Source organism: Pelodiscus sinensis, chromosome 4, assembly GCF_052426305.1.
Source record: "Pelodiscus sinensis isolate ZL-2025 chromosome 4, ASM5242630v1, whole genome shotgun sequence".
NCBI classification, from domain to species: Eukaryota; Metazoa; Chordata; order Testudines; family Trionychidae; genus Pelodiscus; species Pelodiscus sinensis.
Window position 1 is genome coordinate 1,208,995 of NC_143055.1, and position 22,265 is coordinate 1,231,259.

Genomic DNA, 22,265 nt, shown 5'->3' on the forward strand with positions numbered 1-22,265 from the left:
GAGGCTGTAATTCCAGATCTCTTTAATAATGCGAACGCTACTGGAGTTCCTGCCCCCCAAGCACAGGCCAGTCTGGGGGCAGCCCCAGGCCCCCGCCCCCCAGGAGAAGCAGGTGGAGAGGGAGGAATCGGATTGCGCACCCCGGCCCAGCATGGCAGCGCTACACATGGGACCCAACACATGACAACAGCACGCAGAGAGGGACACAGTCCACTGGGGCAGCCCCCCCAGGGCTCCGTGCCCAGAGTCCACAGCCCAGGGAGGGCTCCGGCTGAGCCAGGCAGTGTGCTGCCAGCGCTCCCTGCCCCAGCACAGACAGCGGCAGGGGAGGCGCAGAGCCCCAACTGTTCAGGAAAGGGAGAGGCTGACAGCCGCCTCGCTCTGGGGGGCAGGAAGAGGCTTGGGGCCGGGGCAGCAGCTCAGCCCCCTCCGTGGAGGAGCCTGCGGGGAAGAGCTGTCTGGAGCCATGGCGGTCACAGGCAGGAAGCCCAGGGCTCAGACAGGCATGGCGGGCGAGCTGGGCTCCCCGCTGCCCCCCTCGCTCGGGAGCCCGCCCAGGCTCCTGTGCTCAGGCCCCGCCTTGCTGAGCAGGTGCGTTTCCTCCTCGCTGTCCTCCTGGCAGCGCCCCACCTCTATGCCCGAGTCGCCCGTCAGGCGCCGGTGCCGGAAGTGCTCGCCGCTGTCGCCCTGGGCCGCGCCCTCCTCCTCCTCCTCCATGTCCGAGCTGCGGTGGGAGTCGGCCTCGAAGAAATCCACGTTGGAGGAGAAGAGGGTCTGCTTGGGCGGGGGCTCGCGGGGGGCCGGCTCCTCGGGCAGCTCCCAGCTGGCGCCGGTGCCCGTGCTGCTGCTGCCGCCTTCCTCGCTGGGCGTGCTGGCCTGGCTGCGCTCCGTCTCGTCCGTGAGCTGCACCGACAGCGAGGTGCTGCTGGGGGAGGTGAGGCAGCTCGACTCGCACGAGCAGCTGGTGAAGTTCTCCGAGCTGGGCGACAGGGTCAGGGGACTAGAGCCCAAGCGGCTGTGCGGCGCCCCCAGCTGGGCCAGGATGGTGCTGTAGGGGGGAGGAGGGGTGCTCGGGCGGTGGGCCACCTCCTCGTAGGCTGGCAGCTTCAAAGAAGCCAGCATCCCTGGAGGGGAGAGAGCGCGGTACCTGAGAACGCAAGGGCGACCAGCCAGCTCCATGGCCTGCCCCAGCATCCCAGCCTGCCCGGCCCAGGCCCCGCAGGCTCCTGCACTCGGTGTGCCCCGGGCTGGCCTCCCCACCGGCCCAGGGCGCACCCCAGCCCCAGGGAGGATCTGTTCCGGCGCGGAGCCGGGAGCCCGGCACTCACTGAGATCCAGCATGGAGCTGGGGTAGTTGCAGGCACCGTGGTAGGCGATGAGGTTGATCTCGCGCTGCCGCTGCTGCTGCTGCAGGCGCAGTTTGGCGCGGCGGTGCCGGTAGGCGCAGCAGCAGCTGAAGAGGATGAGAATAGTCCAGAGGAGCCAGAACCCTACAGGCAGGAGACGAGGTCAGAACCCTCCTGCAGCAACCGCCAGGCTGCCCACAGGGCCGCCGTCCATCCCCCAGCCCACAGGGCATCCCCCAGCCCACAGGGCCGCCGTCCATCCCCCAGCCCACAGGGCATCCCCCAGCCCACAGGGCCGCCGTCCATCCCCCAGCCCACAGGGCCGCCGTCCATCCCCCAGCCCACAGGGCATCCCCCAGCCCACAGGGCCGCCGTCCATCCCCCAGCCCACAGGGCATCCCCCAGCCCACAGGGCCGCCGTCCATCCCCCAGCCCACAGGGCATCCCCCAGCCCACAGGGCCGCCATCCATCCCCCAGCCCACAGGGCATCCCCCAGCCCACAGGGCCGCCGTCCATCCCCCAGCCCACAGGGCCGCCATCCATCCCCCAGCCCACAGGGCATCCCCCAGCCCACAGGGCCGCCATCCATCCCCCAGCCCACAGGGCATCCCCCAGCCCACAGGGCCGCCGTCCATCCCCCAGCCCACAGGGCATCCCCCAGCCCACAGGGCCGCCGTCCATCCCCCAGCCCACAGGGCATCCCCCAGCCCACAGGGCCGCCATCCATCCCCCAGCCCACAGGGCATCCCCCAGCCCACAGGGCCGCCGTCCATCCCCCAGCCCACAGGGCATCCCCCAACCCACAGCGCCCGGCCGGGCTGGAGGAGCCGGGAGCCCCCTCCCCCATGGACAGCGCCCGGCTGGGCTGGAGGAGCCAGGAGCCCCCTCTCCCCCATGGACAGCGCCCGGCTGGGCTGGAGGAGCCAGGAGCCCCCTCTCCCCCATGGACAGCGCCCGGCCGGGCTGGAGGAGCCAGGAGCCCCCTCTCCCCCATGGACAGCGCCCGGCCGGGCTGGAGGAGCCGGGAGCCCCCTCCCCCATGGACAGCGCCCGGCCGGGCTGGAGGAGCCAGGAGCCCCCTCTCCCCCATGGACAGCGCCCGGCTGGGCTGGAGGAGCCAGGAGCCCCACCCCACGGACAGCGCCCGGCTGGGCTGGAGGAGCCAGGAGCCCCCTCTCCCCCATGGACAGCGCCCGGCTGGGCTGGAGGAGCCAGGAGCCCCCTCTCCCCCATGGACAGCGCCCGGCTGGGCTGGAGGAACCGGGAGCCCCACCCCACGGACAGCGCCCGGCTGGGCTGGAGGAACCGGGAGCCCCACCCCACGGACAGCGCCCGGCTGGGCTGGAGGAGCCAGGAGCCCCCTCTCCCCCATGGACAGCGCCCAGCTGGGCTGGAGGAGCCAGGAGCCCCACCCCACGGACAGCGCCCGGCTGGGCTGGAGGAGCCAGGAGCCCCCTCTCCCCCACGGACAGCGCCCGGCTGGGCTGGAGGAACCGGGAGCCCCCCCTCCCCCATGGACAGCGCCCGGCTGGGCTGGAGGAACCGGGAGCCCCCCCCCCACAGACAGCGCCCGGCTGGGCTGGAGGAGCCGGGAGCCCCCCACCATAGACAGCGCCCGGCTGGGCTGGAGGAGTCGGGAGCCCCCCCACCCATGGACAGCGCCCGGCTGGGCTGGAGGAGTCGGGAGCCCCCCCACCCATGGACAGCGCCCGGCTGGGCTGGAGGAGCCGGGAGCCCCCCACCATAGACAGCGCCCGGCTGGGCTGGAGGAGTCGGGAGCCCCCCCACCCATGGACAGCGCCCGGCTGGGTGAGGCTGGGCTGGAGGAGCCGGGAGGTCCCCCCAGCCAGAGCCCCCTGCTGGGAAAGGGCAGCATGGGAGCAGCCCCCACACTTGCGACCCGTCCGACGGCCAGGAGAGGCCGAGCTCCCCTCACAGCACGGATCCCCCAGAGGGAGGGGCTGGCCCCAACCCCGAGGCAGCTGGTGCCGGCCCACTCACACCAGAGCTCATAGTAGTAGGTGCAGCATCCGGTCTCTCCGCAGCAGTGGCCCGTCTCGCACACGTAGGGCTGGTTCTTCACCCCCGGGCAGTATTCCCGAGCCTGCAGTGGGAGGGCCTGGCGTTACACCCCCCGCCCGCCGGCCCCTGCTCGGTCACCCGCCCGCCGGCCCCTGCTCGGTCACCCGCCAGCCGCCCGCCGGCCCCTGCTCAGTCACCCGCCCGCCGCCCGCCGGCCCCTGCTCGGTCACCCGCCAGCCGCCCGCCGGCCCCTGCTCGGTCACCCGCCAGCCGCCCGCCGGCCCCTGCTCGGTCACCCGCCCGCCGCCCGCCGGCCCCTGCTCAGTCACCCGCCAGCCGCCCGCCGGCCCCTGCTCAGTCACCCGCCAGCCGCCCGCCGGCCCCTGCTCGGTCACCCGCCAGCCGCCCGCCGGCCCCTGCTCAGTCACCCGCCCGCCGCCCGCCGGCCCCTGCTCGGTCACCCGCCAGCCGCCCGCCGGCCCCTGCTCAGTCACCCGCCCGCCGCCCGCCGGCCCCTGCTCGGTGACCCGCCAGCCGCCCGCCGGCCCCTGCTCAGTCACCCGCCCGCCGCCCGCCGGCCCCTGCTCGGTCACCCGCCAGCCGCCCGCCGGCCCCTGCTCAGTCACCCGCCCGCCGGCCCCTGCTCGGTGACCCGCCCGCCGCCCGCCGGCCCCTGCTCGGTCACCCGCCCGCCGCCCGCCGGCCCCTGCTCGGTCACCCGCCAGCCGCCCGCCGGCCCCTGCTCAGTCACCCGCCTGCCGCCCGCCGGCCCCTGCTCGGTGACCCGCCCGCCGCCCGCCGGCCCCTGCTCAGTCACCCGCCCGCCGCCCGCCGGCCCCTGCTCAGTCACCCGCCAGCCGCCCGCCGGCCCCTGCTCAGTCACCCGCCAGCCGCCCGCCGGCCCCTGCTCGGTCACCCGCCCGCCGGCCCCTGCTCGGTCACCCGCCCGCCGCCCGCCGGCCCCTGCTCGGTCACCCGCCAGCCGCCCGCCGGCCCCTGCTCGGTCACCCGCCAGCCGCCCGCCGGCCCCTGCTCGGTAACCCGCCCGCCGCCCGCCGGCCCCTGCTCGGTCACCCGCCCGCCGCCCGCCGGCCCCTGCTCAGAGTCACCCGCCCGCCGCCCCCTGTTCAGTCACCCTCCCACCGCCTGCCGGCCCCTGCTCAGAGTCACCCGCTCGCCGCCCCCTGCTCAGAGTCACCCGCCTGCCGGCCCCTGCTCAGTCACCCTCCCACCGCCTGCCAGCCCCTGCTCAGAGTCACCCGCTCGCCGCCCCCTGCTCATAGTCACCCGCCTGCCGGCCCCTGCTCAGTCATCCTCCCACCGCTCACTGCTCAGAGTCACCCGCCCGCCGCCCAGCGGCCCCTCCTCACAGTCACCCGCCCGCCGCCACCTGCTCAGTGTCACTCTCCCACTGCACCGCACAACGGCCCAGCAGCCCCTGTTCAGTGTCACCCTCCCATCACACCGCACCGCACCACCACCTGGCAGCCCCTGTTCAGTGTCACCCTCCCACTGCACCGCACCACCACCTGGCAGCCCCTGTTCAGTGTCACCCTCCCATCACACCGCACCGCACCGCCACCTGGCAGCCCCTGTTCAGTGTCACCCTCCCATCACACCGCACCGCACCACCACCTGGCAGCCCCTGTTCAGTGTCACCCTCCCACTGCACCGCACCACCACCTGGCAGCCCCTGTTCAGTGTCACCCTCCCATCACACCGCACCGCACCGCCACCTGGCAGCCCCTGTTCAGTGTCACCCTCCCATCACACCGCACCGCACCGCCACCTGGCAGCCCCTGTTCAGTGTCACCCTCCCATCACACCGCACCGCACCGTCACCTGGCAGCCCCTGTTCAGTGTCACCCTCCCACTGCACCGCACCACCACCTGGCAGCCCCTGCTCACTGCCTATCCAGCTGCACTGGAGCAGGTCTCCAGGACAATGCCAGCTACTGGCAGGCCATTTAGTCTGGGGGACTCGCCGAGTGCCATGATCACACAGGGGTCTGTCTGGTGGGTGCTGGGCGACTCTCCCCCCACATGCGGCCAGCGTATCATTGCAGTGCTGCAGGCTAGGCCTGGCTACCACTGCAAGAGAAGTGTCCTCATCGGGGGTCCTGCCAGGGGTATCCAAAGAACCACAACTCCTGTCTACACAGGACTGGAGCCACCCTCCCCAGGGACCACTTGGTTGCATCAACTCCCCCAGCAGGCCGCTGCCCCTACAGTCTCTAAGCAGGGGGTCATGCCTGCCTCCTACCCTTTTCCCTACAGAGCTTCCTCCTCATCCGGAGCCATCTGAGCCAGTTCAAAGCCTCTGAGGCCTTGTCCACATGTGGTCAGCTCCAGGATTACGCCGGGCTACACACACTGCTCCCCCTTGCTGCCTCTGTTTCAGGAGCAGGAGCCAGTACCCATGAAGAGCTGGCTTTAAGCAGGCTCCCCACCAGCACCAGATGCCCCTTCCCCCGTCAGCCCCACGTTGCTGCCTCTCATACAGAAGCAGCAGCATGGAGGATGAGGGGAGCAGGCTGGAGCTGGTATGTGCGGGGGAGTCAGCTTTCAAACAGGCTCCCCCATGTGACAGCTCCTCGGACCCGACTGCCCCCCACTGCCTCCTACACAGGCAGTGAGGGGGGCAGGCAGGAGGCTGTGCTGGGGGGAGCCAATTTAAAAGCCAGTTCCCCCAGCACCAGCTCCATGCCCCCTCCCTTGCTGCTGCCTCTATCAAAAGCAGCAGTGTGGGGGAGGGCGCGAGAGGCTGCCACGAAGCAGCCCGTGTCCACAGAGAGCTGGGACTCATGCACTCCTGGCCCCACTCTCGGGGAGCCCCTGCCACCCCCACACTGTTGCACCAGGAGCTGATTTTTAAACTGGTTCCCCTTGCAGACCAGCTCCCGCCTGCCACCCCGCACTGTATCAGAGGCAGGGGGCTCCCTGAGAACGGGGCTGGAGCGCCCCTGGGAACTACAGAATAGCCATGGAAGCGCTAAGATTTCATGCGTGACACGATACCCAGCACCCCATGTCTACCCAGACCTGTGCCAGCTGGACTGCAGACGTGCTGTTCAACCTCTGCAGGCCTGTCGCACAAGAGAGCTGTGCCCCTCGGACTAAAAACGGGCGATTTTTAAACTCCTTTTGTCCAGACTGCACGAAAGCAGCTTGGATGAAATCGGGCCCATTTCAGTCAGAAACCAGCACGTGCGAAGAAACCCTGTGGGAGGCAGCAGAGGGTCCCTAAACTGGTTTAAGTCACTCGGTGGAGCCCGAGCCGCTCTGCCTCCCAGACTGGCCCTGAGCACCCGCCCGTCTCTTCCCTGGCTGCAGCCATGCGGATTCACTGCGGCTCAGCCCTGCTGACAAGGCTGCAGCAGGGCCCCCCACCTACACGGGGCCAGGGCCCCCCACCTACACGGGGCCAGGGCCCCCCACCTACACGGGGCTAGGCCCCCGCACCTACACGGGGCCAGGGCCCCCCACCTACACGGGGCAAGGGCCCCCCCACCTACACGGGGCCAGGGCCCCCCACCTACACGGGGCAAGGCCCCCCCACCTACACGGGGCTAGGGCCCCCCACCTACACGGGGCCAGGGCCCCCGCACCTACACGGGGCCAGGGCCCCCCCACCTACACGGGGCAAGGGCCCCCCCACCTACACGGGGCCAGGGCCCCCCCACCTACACGGGGCCAGGGCCCCCCACCTACACGGGGCAAGGGCCCCGCACCTACACGGGGCAAGGGCCCCGCACCTACACGGGGCCAGGGCCCCCCACCTACACGGGGCTAGGCCCCCGCACCTACACGGGGCCAGGGCCCCCCACCTACACGGGGCTAGGCCCCCGCACCTACACGGGGCTAGGGCCCCCCCACCTACACGGGGCTAGGGCCCCCCACCTACACGGGGCCAGGGCCCCCCACCTACACGGGGCTAGGCCCCCGCACCTACACGGGGCCAGGGCCCCCCACCTACACGGGGCCAGGGCCCCCCACCTACACGGGGCTAGGCCCCCGCACCTACACGGGGCTAGGGCCCCCCCACCTACACGGGGCTAGGGCCCCCCACCTACACGGGGCTAGGCCCCTGCACCTACACGGGGCAAGGGCCCCCCACCTACACGGGGCCAGGGCCCCCCCACCTACACGGGGCTAGGGCCCCCCCACCTACACGGGGCCAGGGCCCACCACCTACACGGGGCCAGGGCCCCCCACCTACACGGGGCTAGGGCCCCCCACCTACACGGGGCTAGGGCCACCACCTACACGGGGCCAGGGCCCCCGCACCTACACGGGGCTAGGGCCCCCCACCTACACGGGGCTAGGGCCACCACCTACACGGGGCCAGGGCCCCCCACCTACACGGGGCTAGGGCCCCCCACCTACACGGGGCCAGGGCCCCCCCACCTACACGGGGCCAGGGCCCCCCACCTACACGGGGCCAGGCCCCCCCACCTACACGGGGCCAGGGCCCACCACCTACACGGGGCCAGGGCCCCCCACCTACACGGGGCTAGGGCCCCCCACCTACACGGGGCCAGGGCCCCCCACCTACACGGGGCTAGGGCCACCACCTACACGGGGCCAGGGCCCCCGCACCTACACGGGGCTAGGGCCCCCCACCTACACGGGGCTAGGGCCACCACCTACACGGGGCCAGGGCCCCCCACCTACACGGGGCTAGGGCCCCCCACCTACACGGGGCTAGGGCCACCACCTACACGGGGCCAGGGCCCCCCACCTACACGGGGCCAGGGCCCCCCACCTACACGGGGCCAGGGCCCCCCACCTACACGGGGCCAGGGCCACCACCTACACGGGGCCAGGGCCCCCCACCTACACGGGGCCAGGGCCACCACCTACACGGGGCCAGGGCCCCCCACCTACACGGGGCCAGGGCCCCCACCTACACGGGGCTAGGGCCACCACCTACACGGGGCCAGGGCCCCCCACCTACACGGGGCCAGGGCCCCCGCACCTACACGGGGCCAGGGCCCCCCACCTACACGGGGCTAGGGCCCCCCACCTACACGGGGCTAGGCCCCCGCACCTACACGGGGCCAGGGCCCCCCACCTACACGGGGCCAGGGCCCCCCCACCTACACGGGGCTAGGGCCACCACCTACACGGGGCCAGGGCCCCCCACCTACACGGGGCTAGGGCCCCCCACCTACACGGGGCTAGGGCCCCCCACCTACACGGGGCTTTGCCACACTCCAAGCCAGCCCATCCCAGCCATGCTCTGGCATCGGGTGGGTCACCCTGGCTGCAGCCTGAGAGCCTCCCAATGGGTAGTGCCTCGCTCTGTGGCTGCAAGTGCCCGTCTCATGGCGCCCTGAAGTGGACCCACCCCCTGCCCCGCCATCCCCCTATGTCTCCCCCCTCCCCCTCGCCAGCATCCCCCCCACGCTTCACCCTGCCTCGCCTGGCATCCCCCTCACCATTCCCTCTTGCCTCACCCCCGTGCCTCCCCGCATCCTCCCTTGCCCCGCCCACTGTCGCCTGGCATCCCCTTTGCCCCGCCCCTCCCGCATCCTGCCTTGCCCCGCCCCCCGCATTCTCCCTTGCCCCGCCCCCTGCCCCTCCCGCCTGGCATCCCCCTCGCCCCGCACCCCGCCCCACCCCCTCCCGCATCCCCCTCCCCTTGCCCCGCCCCCCCCCTGTCGCCTGGCATCCCCCCCGCCATCCCCCTATGTCTCCCCCCTCCCCCTCGCCAGCATCCCCCCCACACTTCACCCTGCCTCGCCTGGCATTCCCCTCACCATTCCCTCTTGCCTCACCCCCGTGCCTCCCCGCATCCTCCCTTGCCCCGCCCACTGTCGCCTGGCATCCCCTTTGCCCCGCCCCTCCCGCATCCTGCCTCGCCCCGCCCCGTCGCCTGGCATCCCCCTCGCCCCGCCCCTCCCGCATCCTCCCTTGCCCCGCCCCCGTCGCCTGGCATCCCCCTCGCCCCGCCCCTCCCGCATCCTCCCTTGCCCCGCCCCCTGTCGCCTGGCATCCCCCTCGTCCCGCCCCCCGCATTCTCCCTTGCCCCGCCCCCTGTCGCCTGGCATCCCCCTCGCCCCGCATCCTCCCTTGCCCCACCCCCTGTCGCCTGGCATCCCCCTCGCCCTGCATCCTCCCTTGCCCCACCCCTGTCGCCTGGCATCCCCCTCGCCCCGCATCCTCCCTTGCCCCACCCCCTGTCGCCTGGCATCCCCCTCGCCCCTCATCCTCCCTTGCCCCACCCCCTGTTGCCTGGCATCCCCCTGGCCCCGCCCCCCGCATTCTCCCTTGCCCCGCCCCCTGTCGCCTGGCATCCCCCTCGCCCCGCATCCTCCCTTGCCCCACCCCCTGTCGCCTGGCATCCCCCTCGCCCCGCATTTTCCCTTGCCCCACCCCCTGTCGCCTGGCATCCCCCTCGCCCCGCATCCTCCCTTGCCCCACCCCGTCGCCTGGCATCCCCCTCGCCCCGCCCCTCCCGCATCCTCCCTTGCCCCGCCCCCATCCCCCTGGCCCCTCCCGCCTGCCCCGCCCCCATCCCCCCCCCTCGCCCCGCCCCCGTCGCCTGGCATCCCCCTCGCCCTGCCCCTCCACATCCTCCCTTGCACAGCCCCCTGTCGCCTGGCATCCCCCTCGCCCTGCCCCCCTGCATCCGCCCTTGCCCCGCCCCCTGTTGCCCGGCATCCCCCCTCGCCATCCTCCCTTGCCCCGCCCCCTGTTGCCTGGCATCCCCCTCGCCCCACCCCCCCGCCATCCTCCCTTGCCCCACCCTGTCACCTGGATTCCCCCTCGCCCCGCCCCCCCGCATCCTCCCTTGCCCCGCCCCCTGTTGCCTGTCATCCCTCCTCGCCCCGCCCGCCATCCTCCCTTGCCCCGCGGTCCCCCCCCGCTCCCCCCCCTCTCGCCCCGGCATCCCCCTCGCCCCTTTTGCCCCGTCCCCTCAGCCAGCATCCCCCTTGCCCCCCGTTCCCTCTCGCCCCCCCACCCCTCCGCCATCCTCCCTTGCCTCACCCCCCAGCCCGAGATCCCTCGCCCCGCCCCCTTGCACCCTTTGCTCCGCCCCCCGGCCCGAGATCCCCTCGCCCCGCCCCCTCGCACCCTTTGCCCCGCCCCCCGGCCCGAGATCCCCTCGCCCCGCCCCCTCGCACCCTTTGCCCCGCCCCCCGGCCCGAGATCCCCTTGCCCCGCCCCCTCGCACCCTTTGCCCCGCCCTCCGGCCCGAGATCCCCTCGCCCCGCCCCCTTTGCCCCGCCCCCCGGCCCGAGATCCCCCGCCCCGCCCCCTCGCACCCTTTGCCCCGCCCCCCGGCCCGAGATTCCCCTCGCCCCGCCCCCTTTGCCCCGCCTCCCGGCCCGAGATCCCCCGCCCCGCCCCCTCGCACCCTTTGCCCCGCCCCCTCGCACCCTTTGCCCCGCCCTCCGGCCCGAGATCCCCTCGCCCCGCCCCCTTTGCCCCGCCCCCCGGCCCGAGATCCCCCGCCCCGCCCCCTCGCACCCTTTGCCCCGCCCCCCGGCCCGAGATCCCCTCGCCCCGCCCCCTTTGCCCCGCCTCCCGGCCCGAGATCCCCCGCCCCGCCCCCTCGCCCCCTTTGCCCCGCCCCCCGGCCCGAGATCCCCCCCCGCCCCGCCCCCTCGCCCCCTTTGCCCCGCCCCCCGGCCCGAGATCCCCCCCCGCCCCGCCCCCTCGCCCCCTTTGCCCCGCCCCCCGGCCCGAGATCCCCTCGCCCCGCCCCCTCGCCCCCTTTGCCCCGCCCCCCGGCCCGAGATCCCCCGCCCCGCCCCCTCGCACCCTTTGCCCCGCCCCCCGGCCCGAGATCCCCCCCCCCCCGCCCCCCCCCCGCCCCCCCCCTCGCCCTCGCCCCCTTTGCCCCGCCCCCCGGCCCGAGATCCCCCCCCCGCCCCGCCCCGCCCCCTCGCACCCTTTGCCCCGCCCCCCGGCCCGAGATCCCCCGCCCCGCCCCCTCGCACCCTTTGCCCCGCCCCCCGGCCCGAGATCCCCCGCCCCGCCCCCTCGCACCCTTTGCCCCGCCCCCCGGCCCGAGATCCCCCCCCCCCCCGCCCCGCCCCCTCGCCCCCTTTGCCCCGCCCCCCGGCCCGAGATCCCCCCCCCGCCCCGCCCCCTCGCCCCCTTTGCCCCGCCCCCCGGCCCGAGATCCCGCCCCGCCCCGCCCCGCCCCGTACCTGCTGCTGCTGCCGGCCCAGCAGCGCGGCCCAGGCCCCCTCGGAGCCGACGCCCCCGGGCCGCTCCATGGCGCCGACTACAGCCCCCCGCGGCCCCGCGCCGCCGCCCCGGCCCCCGCCGCGCGCAGCCGCCGCCGCTGCCCCGGCCGCGCCGCCGCCATCCCGGCCGCCCCCTCAGCCCGGGCCGCAGCCTCCGCCGCCGCCATCGCGCCCGGGCCGCAGCTCCCGCCCCGCCGCCGCGCCCGGCCAATGCGCGCCCGAGCTCCGGCCCGCAGCCAATCGGCGCCGCCGCCGCCGCGCCCTCCGCCAATCGGCGGCCACCTGCCTGCGCCCTCACGCCCAACAACAGGAGACAAAGGGACCGAGGCCCGCCTCCGTAGATGACGGACAGGCATCGTGGCCAGTCGAGATCGCAGTCCCTCCTTACCAAGCCTGACTGACAGCAGGTCCGGCCACAGGCAGGGCTGAGCGCGCGCTCGAGGGGTGACTGACAGATTCGTCCACAAATGGAAGATGGGGACCCGCCCTCTGGGTGTGCTTTAACGACGGTGAGACCCACCCTAGCTTATTAGTGACAGGAGCTGCGACCAATGGAATCCATAGACTGGCCCCTTTGTCTGTGACTGACAGGATCTGCCAGCGACAGCGCCGGGGAGCCCGGCGGCCGCTACTTGCTGCAGGCGGCCCCCTGCCGGCCGGCGCGGGGATTGTGGAGGGGGGGGGGCAGTGCACGGGGGAAGGGCGGAGGGCTGGGGGCAGTGCAGGGGGGCAGGGCAGGGGAGCTGGGGGGCAGTGCAGGGGGGCAGGGCAGGGGAGCTGGGGGGCAGTGCACGGGGGCAGGGCGGAGGGCTGGGGGCAGTGCAGGGGGGCAGGGCAGGGGAGCTGGGGGGGAGGGCAGGGGAGCTAGGGGGCAGTGCACGGGGGCAGGGCGGAGGGCTGGGGGCAGTGCAGGGGGGCAGGGCAGGGGAGCTGGGGGGCAGTGCAGGGGGGCAGGGCAGGGGAGCTGGGGGGCAGTGCACGGGGGCAGGGCGGAGGGCTGGGGGCAGTGCACAGGGGCAGGGCAGGGGAGCTGGGGGGCAGTGCACGGGGTCAGGGCGGAGGGCTGGGGGCAGTGCACGTGGTCAGGGCGGAGGGCAGTGCACGGGGGCGGGGCAGGGGAGCTGGGGGCAGGGCACGGGGGCGGGGCAGGGGAGCTGGGGGCAGGGCGGAGGGCTGGGGGCAGTACAGGGGAGCTGGGGGGCAGTGCACAGGGGCAGGGCGGAGGGCTGGGGGCAGTGCACGGGGTCAGGGCGGAGGGCTGGGGGGCAGTGCACGGGGGCAGGGCAGGGGAGCTGGGGGCAGGGCACGGGGGCGGGGCAGGGGAGCTGGGGGCAGGGCGGAGGGCTGGGGGCAGTGCAGGGGGGCAGGGCGGAGGGCTGGGGGCAGTGCACGGGGGCAGGGCGGAGGGCTGGGGGGCAGTGCACGGGGGCAGGGCGGAGGGCTGGGGGCAGGACAGGGGAGCAGTGCACGGGGGCAGGGCAGAGGGCTGGGGGCAGTGCACGGGGGCAGGGCGGAGGGCAGTGCACGGGGCAGAGTGGAGGGCTGGGGGCAGGGCAGAGGGCTGGGGGCAGGGCACGGGGGCAGGGTGGAGGGCAGTGCACGGGGCAGAGTGGAGGGCTGGGGGCAGGGCAGGGGAGCAGTGCACGGGGGCAGGGCGGAGGGCTGGGGGCAGTGCAGGGGGGAGGGCAGGGGAGCTGGGGGGCAGTGCAGGGGAGCTGGGGGGCAGTGCACGGGGGCAGGGCGGAGGGCTGGGGGGCAGTGCACGGGGGGCAGAGTGAAGGGCTGGGGGCAGGGCAGGGGAGCAGTGCACGGGGGCAGGGCAGAGGGCTGGGGGCAGTGCCAGCCAAGTGCTTTGGGCAAGAGGGCAGAGGCGTGGTGGGAGGGGCACCACAGAAGGGGGCGGGGCCTGAGCAGTGGCTGGCCAGGGGGTGAGGAAGGCCCTTGTTGTTAGCACTTGGCCCAGTGCTGCGGTACAGGCCCCAGGCTCTCAGCTTTCCAGCCAGCCAGGTCTGTCTATAGTCCAGTCCCATTTCAGCCCCTTAAGGCAGACACCCAGCTTTAGAGCCCATCTCTGCCCCCTTTCCCTGTGTCACTTACAGAGGCTGGGCTGCGTCCCTCCAGCTGGGGGAGCCCTCTGGGGCCCGGGGCAGGAAGCAAGGCCTGCAGGACGCTGCCTTATGCCCAGAAGTGTTTCCCAGAAAGCCCTGCAGAACTACAGCGCTTAGAAACCAGCCCGCCTGAGCCGCCTGCCCCGGGCAGCAGTGCGGCGCCTCTGCCCTTTCCCCAAGCAGTGCCAGCCTGCCAGCAAAGCCCATCTGTGCACCAAGTGCTCCTACGCTGCCCTCGCCGCCCCAGGCCAGGTGTGCCGGGTCCTTGGATGACACAACTGCTGTGCCGGGGGAGCCACTGGGCCGGGCCTCCCAGGGCATCCTTCCTGAGGGCTAACTCTGGCCCTTCCACAGCCAAGGCAGCCTCAAGGATGCAACACAACAGGCTACCCAGGTGGGACGGAACCAGGCAGCCCTGGGCCAATATAGCAGCAAGGCACAAAACACATCCCAAGCTGGTCCAGGCACAGCCCCCTCCGCCCTGGCTGGGAGGTTCATGGCCCAGTCAGAACCCCCTCCCCCCCAAAAAAAAGCTGGAGCAATCGGGGGTCTGGAAATGGTCCCGACCTGGGCGAGGGGTGGCCGAAGGCCCAGGCTGGGTGCTCTTTCCTGGCTGCCTTCACCAACAGAGCCTGGGAGCTCCCCCCAGGCACGTCCCTCTCCCCCAGCCACCACAGGGAGTCCCCCCTAGGGCCCCAGCAAGGGAGCGACAGACCTTCCTTCCGCACCACGTTTAATACACCTTACAGGTAAGGAGGAGCGCAACGGCCCAGCCGCAGGAGAGCAGGGGAAGAGCAGGAAGGCACCTTGCACCAGTCAAGTCTGCTCGGCAGGATTCCACCAGACGTGCTCCCCCCCAAGCCCAGCCCCGCCCCACGCCATGGCCCCGTTCCGCCCCCAGTAACCAAGGCCCAAGCCCCCAGCTGGGACCGCACTGAACCCTGGCTGCAGCTCAGGCAGCGAGCCAGGCCCAGCAGCCCTCTCCCACGGCCCTGCGGCAGGCCAAAGCCCCCTTCCCCGCAAGGATCTCCACCCACGTTGGCCCCGCTCAGCCACCTCCCCACGTCAATCGCTGCTGAGCAGCGGCAGAGGGTCCCACCCACACCCCCCAGCCTGCCCCGGCGGGAAGGGCTCCGCAGCCAGCAGAGACCCCCCCACACACCCCAGCGCACGGGGCAGCCAATTTACCTCTCCTGCCTTGGGGTGGAGAGCACTGGGAGACAACCTCGGCAACGCTCCCCTGCCGCCAGCCCCGCTCTGCATGGCCCCTGCCGCCAGCCCCGCTCTGCATGGCCCCTGCCAGCCCTTCCACTGACAGCTGGAAGCCACCCGGTGGCGGGGTCTGGAGACGCCATGTGGCCAAGCCCAGCCCCAGCTCAAGCCGTGGCACATCCCTCCCTCGCCAGCGAGGGTGGGAGCCACGTGAGCCGCACTGCAGAGGGGGCCCATGCAGCCACAGCTCTCAGGGAACGAGTCCAGTGCAAGGGCAGGTCCCAGACGCCAGGGTCCTCGGCTCACTGGCACAAGGCAGCAGCTGTGTCCTGAGCCGCTCGTTCTCCCAGGGGGCTCAGGGACCTTCGAGAGCAAGGCTCGGTGCCAAGACCCCTAGCCCACCGCCTCCTGCAGCTGCAGGTTCTTCTGGTAGCAGGCCAGGCTGCAGAGGGGCACGCCGGTGCGGGAGCAGGAGTAGCGCTTGAGGTGGGGGCAGCCACTGACCCCGCAGGGGGTGGGAGAGGGCACAGGGGTGGGGGCGCAGGGCGGCAGGGGCAGCGCGGCCCCTGGCGGGAAGGACACGGTGATCTGGTCGGCAGCGTTGCAGTAGCGGATCATGGGGCACGGGGCCTGTTTGGCCTTGCGCTCCCGCAGCGTCTTCACCTTGGCCTTGCTGGTCTTGGTGAGGCGCTCGATGGTCTGGTTCTTGTTCTCCTCTGCCTTCTTGGCCGCCTGCAGGCGCCGCTTCCGGGCCCGCTCCTCCCGCTTCACCAGCATCTCCTCCGTCAGCTCCTTGGCCTTGTAGCCCATGGGCAGCTCCAGGAGCGGCTGGCTCTGCTGCTTGTGCAGGAGGGCTTTCTGCAGGGGCAGAACAGAGGAGATGGGCAGGGGCTTTCCCCACTGGGGAACCGGCTCCAGGCCAGCCCCAGGGAGTGTGCGTGTGTCCAGGAACAGGCCTCTCTGCAGGGAGCCTGGCAGGACACAGGCTCTGAGGCACCAGCCATGGCAGAGTTTTGGGCCCAGGTGGACTCTGTGCTACCTGGCTCCTGGCTGCACGGAGCCACAACCCCCAGCCACTGCAGCGCGTGGTGCTGGAGCCTTCCCAGGCCTCATGGGGGAAGAGCTGAATCTACCCCTTGGAACTGCCACACGGAGCCGCTCCCAGTCCCCCTCACCTGTCTGGCCGTGAGCAACGACTCGTCCACCTCCTTCCGAAGCTCGCCATTCTCGTCCAGCTCACCCTTCTCCAGCGCGTCCAGCCAGCGCTCCTCCTCCTCGTCCTCGCGGGCAGGGACGCAGCTCTCCGAGTCCAGCTCCGGCAGGGGCAACGGGTCCAGGTTACTGTCTTCATCTGGGCACCCCAGCCAGGAGACACAATGATACCACCTGCCCTGGCCAGGCCTCGCCTGCTCCCAAGAGCTGTGTCCCGGGGAGAAGGCCCAGCAGACCCCCACTAGGACCTGGCTGCCACTTGCTTTGGCCCTGAGTGTCAGGTCCGGCTCCGGCTCCCACCAGAGCATGGCGGAGCCGAGCCTGGCTCCCACGGCGGCAGCCCAGCCAGAGAGGCAAGGGAGAGCTGCCTGCTGCCCTCCCCCACTCACGGTCTTCAGGAGGGAAACCAGAACACTTGGGCTACGTCTACACTGGCGGCTTCTTGCACAAGAAAGCGTCCACACTGCCTTGTGGGAGCTGTGCCCTTGCGCAAGAAATCCCGGCCGAGCGTCCACACTGCCTTGTGGGAGCTGTGCCCTTGCGCAAGAAATCCCTGCCGAGCGTCCACACTGCCTTGTGGGAGCTGTGCCCTTGCGCAAGAAATCCCTGCCGAGCGTCCACGCTGCCTTGTGGGAGCTGTGCCCTTGCGCAAGAAATCCCTGCCGAGCGTCCACGCTGCCTTGTGGGAGCTGTGCCCTTGCGCAAGAAATCCCTGCCGAGCGTCCACACTGCCTTGTGGGAGCTGTGCCCTTGCGCAAGAAATCCCTGCCGAGCGTCCACACTGCCTTGTGGGAGCTGTGCCCTTGCGCAAGAAATCCCTGCCGAGCGTCCACACTGCCTTGTGGGAGCTGTGCCCTTGCGCAAGAAATCCCGGCCGAGCGTCCACACTGCCTTGTGGGAGCTGTGCCCTTGCGCAAGAAATCCCTGCCGAGCGTCCACACTGCCTTGTGGGAGCTGTGCCCTTGCGCAAGAAATCCCGGCCGAGCGTCCACACTGCCTTGTGGGAGCTGTGCCCTTGCGCAAGAAATCCCTGCCGAGCGTCCACACTGCCTTGTGGGAGCTGTGCCTTTGCGCAAGAAATCCCGGCCGAGCGTCCACACTGCCTTGTGGGAGCTGTGCCTTTGCGCAAGAAATCCCTGCCGAGCGTCCACACTGCCTTGTGGGAGCTGTGCCCTTGCGCAAGAAATCCCGGCCGAGCGTCCACACTGCCTTGTGGGAGCTGTGCCCTTGCGCAAGAAATCCCGGCCGAGCGTCCACACTGCCTTGTGGGAGCTGTGCCCTTGCGCAAGAAATCCCTGCCGAGCGTCCACACTGCCTTGTGGGAGCTGTGCCCTTGCGCAAGAAATCCCGGCCGAGCGTCCACACTGCCTTGTGGGAGCTGTGCCCTTGCGCAAGAAATCCCTGCCGAGCGTCCACACTGCCTTGTGGGAGCTGTGCCCTTGCGCAAGAAATCCCGGCCGAGCGTCCACACTGCCTTGTGGGAGCTGTGCCTTTGCGCAAGAAATCCCGGCCGAGCGTCCACACTGCCTTGTGGGAGCTGTGCCCTTGCGCAAGAAATCCCTGCCGAGCGTCCACACTGCCTTGTGGGAGCTGTGCCTTTGCGCAAGAAATCCCGGCCGAGCGTCCACACTGCCTTGTGGGAGCTGTGCCTTTGCGCAAGAAATCCCTGCCGAGCGTCCACACTGCCTTGTGGGAGCTGTGCCCTTGCGCAAGAAATCCCGGCCGAGCGTCCACACTGCCTTGTGGGAGCTGTGCCTTTGCGCAAGAAATCCCTGCCGAGCGTCCACACTGCCTTGTGGGAGCTGTGCCCTTGCGCAAGAAATCCCGGCCGAGCGTCCACACTGCCTTGTGGGAGCTGTGCCCTTGCGCAAGAAATCCCGGCCGAGCGTCCACACTGCCTTGTGGGAGCTGTGCCCTTGCGCAAGAAATCCCGGCCGAGCGTCCACACTGCCTTGTGGGAGCTGTGCCCTTGCGCAAGAAATCCCGGCCGAGCGTCCACACTGCCTTGTGGGAGCTGTGCCTTTGCGCAAGAAATCCCTGCCGAGCGTCCACACTGCCTTGTGGGAGCTGTGCCCTTGCGCAAGAAATCCCGGCCGAGCGTCCACACTGCCTTGTGGGAGCTGTGCCCTTGCGCAAGAAATCCCTGCCGAGCGTCCACACTGCCTTGTGGGAGCTGTGCCTTTGCGCAAGAAATCCCGGCCGAGCGTCCACACTGCCTTGTGGGAGCTGTGCCCTTGCGCAAGAAATCCCGGCCGAGCGTCCACACTGCCTTGTGGGAGCTGTGCCCTTGCGCAAGAAATCCCTGCCGAGCGTCCACACTGCCTTGTGGGAGCTGTGCCCTTGCGCAAGAAATCCCGGCCGAGCGTCCACACTGCCTTGTGGGAGCTGTGCCCTTGCGCAAGAAATCCCTGCCGAGCGTCCACACTGCCTTGTGGGAGCTGTGCCCTTGCGCAAGAAATCCCTGCCGAGCGTCCACACTGCCTTGTGGGAGCTGTGCCCTTGCGCAAGAAATCCCGGCCGAGCGTCCACACTGCCTTGTGGGAGCTGTGCCCTTGCGCAAGAAATCCCGGCCGAGCGTCCACACTGCCTTGTGGGAGCTGTGCCCTTGCGCAAGAAATCCCGGCCGAGCGTCCACACTGCCTTGTGGGAGCTGTGCCCTTGCGCAAGAAATCCCGGCCGAGCGTCCACACTGCCTTGTGGGAGCTGTGCCCTTGCGCAAGAAATCCCGGCCGAGCGTCCACACTGCCTTGTGGGAGCTGTGCCCTTGCGCAAGAAATCCCGGCCGAGCGTCCACACTGCCTTGTGGGAGCTGTGCCCTTGCGCAAGAAATCCCTGCCGAGCGTCCACACTGCCTTGTGGGAGCTGTGCCCTTGCGCAAGAAATCCCGGCCGAGCGTCCACACTGCCCCTTGCGCAAGGGGACTTACCCGTTAGAAGAGAGCGTAGCTCTTGCGCAAGACGCCCTCTCTTGCCGCGCCGGTCGGTAAATTCCTTGCGCGAGAGCGGGCGGGCAGCGGGGACGCTCTGCAGATTCTTGCGCAGGAAGCCGCCAGTGCAGACACAGCCTCCGAGAGCCCGGCTTGGATGCCATTGCTCTTGTCCTGCTCCCTCCCTGGTCCAGGGGCCTCTCCATGCTGCCATTCGAGACCCCTCCCTGCGTCACAGCACTGCCCCAGGGGCCCCTCGGCACCCTGGGGCTCCCGCAGCCACACGGCCGCCCCGGGGCCTCTCCCCACCCTTACCCTGGGGCTGGGCTTTGACAGCTGGTTAGGACTGAGGGAGGATTTCCCACGGTTAGCACTCACCCAGCCAGGCCCGGTACTGCTCAATAGGGACCCCCTCCATGGGCTCATCCTCGTCATCCGCAACCAGCAGAGGGGAAGGGGAGCGCGGCGCCTCGGGGATCACCGAGAAGGTCGGCACGCTGGAGAGACAGCCCAAGCCCTGCCTGTCAGGGAGCGGCAGAGCACGCCTGGCCGCCCGCCCAGAGTGCTGCAGGAGGGCCTGGGCGCATCACCCCGCACTACACCCGCACTGGACCCTGCAAAGGCCCCAGGGAAGACGGCCCTTGGGCTATTCTGGGGAGGTGGGCAAGGGGGAGACCAGGCTGGTTGGCTCCAGGCATGGCCCCTGGCTTGCTGCACCCTGGTGAGCCACTATGGCGAGTGCTAGTTTTAAGTATAAGCCTTGGCCACCTCCCTTACCTCTTGGTGCCCAGAATCTGCCCCCCCAGCTTGATTTTGAGCTTGAGCTGAGGCTTGGGAAGCAAGGGGCTGGCCTCCAGGGTCTCGGAGGAGAAGCTAGGCCCCACGTTGTCATGGTGATTCTTCTTCTTGTGCTTCTTCTTGTGCTTCTTGTGCTTCTTCTTGTGCGAGCCGTGCCCGCTGGACTCGTCCTGTTCTCCTGGGGACACGCACAACCAGTCATACCACCCCGCCCCCCACGGGCTCACACAGCCCCCCCCCCCGACCTCCTGGGCAAGACAGAGGGGCTCTGCCCCTCCCAAGGGAAGGGGGCACCGAGGGCTCTGGGGCGGGGCGGGGCAGGACCACAGGCGACATGACTGCCCCGCCAGAGGACAAGGCCCAACAGGCCCCATGGGGGAGGAAGCCCCCGTCCAGTGCTTCTCAGCCTATGGCCCACCCCGGCCCCACTGAGCCCCGCCCCCGACTCAAGCCCCCAGCCCGGCCCCACTGAGCCCCGCCCCCGACTCGAGCCCCCAGCCCGAGCCCCGCTGAGCCCCACCCCCAAGACACCCCATCCCCACAATGCCCCGGCTCGAGCCCCGCCCCCCACAACTCCCCAGACTGAGCCCTGCCCCCCATAACTCCCAGCCTCACTGAGCCCTGCCCTGACTCCAGCCCCGCCCCCACGATTCCCCAGACTGAGCCCTGCCCCCCACTCCCCAGGCCCTCCCCAGCCCCTGCCCCCCACGGCCCTGCCCCAACCCCGCCCCCCACGATTCCCCAGACTGAGCCCTGCCCCCCACGGCCCTCCAGCCCCACTGAACCCCGCCCCCCACGATTCCCCAGACTGAGCCCTGCCCCCCATGGCTCCCCAGCCCCTGCCCCCCACTCCCCAGCCCCAACCCCGCCCCCCACGATTCCCCAGACTGAGCCCCGCCCCCCCCCCCACGATTCCCCAGACCCCCCCCCCACTGCCCCACTGACCCCGCCCCCCACGATTCCCCAGACTGAGCCCTGCCCCCCACGGCCCTCCAGCCCCACTGAACCCCGCCCCCCACGATTCCCCAGACTGAGCCCTGCCCCCCATGGCTCCCCAGCCCCACTGAACCCCGCCCCCCACGATTCCCCAGACTGAGCCCCGCCCCCCACGAGCCCTTCCCCAGCCCCACTGAACCCCGCCCCCCACGACTCCCCAGACTGAGCCCCGCCCCCCATAGCCCCGCGCCTGAGCACAAGGGGGCGGGGCCGCGCGCGCTCCTCACCCGCCTCGGGCCCCTCCACCCTGCCGCCGGGGGCGCCCCCCCTCCGCCAGGCCTTGCTCATCGGGCCGGGCTCGGCCGCGGCAGCCGGGCGGCCTGTTCCGGCGGCCCCGGGCCCCGTTTCCGCCCCGCGCCAAGCTCGGCCCCAGCATGCCCCGCGGGCGGCGGCCATCTTTGTTCGGGGCAGAGTCCGAGGCGAAAGGGCTCCGTCCGGAAACAGGCCCCGGCCACTTTGTGTCCGGCCGGGGGGAAAGGCCCCGGGGGGGGGGGCAGCGCCCCCCAGCCAGTGCAGCCCGGCAGGTCGCTCGCTGCGTGGCGGGGGAGGGTATTGGCAGGGGCCGTGCTCCGTGCCCCCCCGTGCCCCCCCCATGCCTCGGCCGGCCCCTTCCCAGCAGCGAAGCTGGAGGGTCCCGCCCGACGGGCCGGGGGGGTGTCAGCGGCCAAGGGACCCCCCCCCCCAACCTGTCCCGCCGGGCCCCGGCCCCGGCTGCTGCTTCTGAGAACGAGGCAGCAGCGCAGCCGGCAGGGGGGGCCCGAGCCCTTCAGCCTGCCCCTCCCACCCTGAAACGCAGCCAGGGCAGAGCGGCAGGGGGGCCTGCGCTACAGCATTAACCCAGCCGCGTTGCATCGCCTGCGCCAGGGCTGTGTCTACACTGGCAGGGGGGCGTTACAGCATTAACCGAGCCGCGTTGCATCGCCTGCGCCAGGGCTGTGTCTACACTGGCAGGGGGGGCTACAGCATTAACCGAGCCGCGTTGCATCGCCTGCGCCAGGGCTGTGTCTACACTGGCAGGGGGGCGTTACAGCATTAACCGAGCCGCGTTGCATCGCCTGCGCCAGGGCTGTGTCTACACTGGCAGGGGGGGCTACAGCATTAACCGAGCCGCGTTGCATCGCCTGCGCCAGGGCTGTGTCTACACTGGCAGGGGGGCGTTACAGCATTAACCGAGCCGCGTTGCATCGCCTGCGCCAGGACTGTGTCTACACTGGCAGGGGGGGCTGCGCTACAGCATTAACCTAGCCGCGTTGCATCGCCTGCGCCAGGGCTGTGTCTACACTGGCAGGGGGGGCTGCGCTACAGCATTAACCGAGCCGCGTTGCATCGCCTGCGCCAGGACTGTGTCTACACTGGCAGGGGGGCCTGCGCTACAGCATTAACCTAGCCGCGTTGCATCGCCTGCGCCAGGGCTGTGTCTACACTGGCAGGGGGGCTGCGCTA

General features: G+C 71.5%; 2 protein-coding genes across 2 annotated transcripts; both read right to left on the reverse strand.

The window, feature by feature from the left end:
* Window positions 1-5: 5 nt before the first annotated feature.
* WBP1 (WW domain binding protein 1) lies at window positions 6-11,738 on the reverse strand. The gene is made up of 4 exons (XM_075916694.2): window positions 11,532-11,738; window positions 3,349-3,451; window positions 1,329-1,490; window positions 6-1,124 (listed from the first exon to the last, which is right to left on the reverse strand). The coding sequence occupies exons 1-4, from the start codon at window positions 11,598-11,600 to the stop codon at window positions 496-498; spliced, it is 963 nt and encodes a 320-aa protein (XP_075772809.2). The 5' UTR covers window positions 11,601-11,738; the 3' UTR covers window positions 6-495.
* Window positions 11,739-14,394: 2,656 nt separating this feature from the next.
* On the reverse strand, window positions 14,395-21,207 carry INO80B (INO80 complex subunit B). Its single transcript, XM_075916695.2, has 5 exons — window positions 21,050-21,207; window positions 19,806-20,004; window positions 19,407-19,525; window positions 16,066-16,241; window positions 14,395-15,748 (listed from the first exon to the last, which is right to left on the reverse strand). The coding sequence occupies exons 1-5, from the start codon at window positions 21,108-21,110 to the stop codon at window positions 15,284-15,286; spliced, it is 1,020 nt and encodes a 339-aa protein (XP_075772810.2). The 5' UTR covers window positions 21,111-21,207; the 3' UTR covers window positions 14,395-15,283.
* Window positions 21,208-22,265: the final 1,058 nt, after the last annotated feature.

Bases quoted from the DNA above. Each gene is read 5' to 3' on its own strand.
- WBP1 (XM_075916694.2), bottom strand. From the start codon at position 11,600: ATGGAGCGGCCCGGGGGCGTCGGCTCCGAGGGGGCCTGGGCCGCGCTG. The intron at 1,491-3,348 runs GTGAGTGGGCCG...TCCTGCCTGTAG, and splicing joins CTACTACTATGAGCTCTGGT to GGTTCTGGCTCCTCTGGACT. The intron at 1,125-1,328 runs GTGAGTGCCGGG...TCTCCCCTCCAG, and splicing joins CAGCTCCATGCTGGATCTCA to GGATGCTGGCTTCTTTGAAG.
- INO80B (XM_075916695.2), bottom strand. From the start codon at position 21,110: ATGAGCAAGGCCTGGCGGAGGGGGGGCGCCCCCGGCGGCAGGGTGGAG. The intron at 19,526-19,805 runs GTAAGGGAGGTG...CTGTCTCTCCAG, and splicing joins CAGATTCTGGGCACCAAGAG to CGTGCCGACCTTCTCGGTGA. The intron at 16,242-19,406 runs GTGAGTGCTAAC...TGGGGTGCCCAG, and splicing joins GCAGTACCGGGCCTGGCTGG to ATGAAGACAGTAACCTGGAC.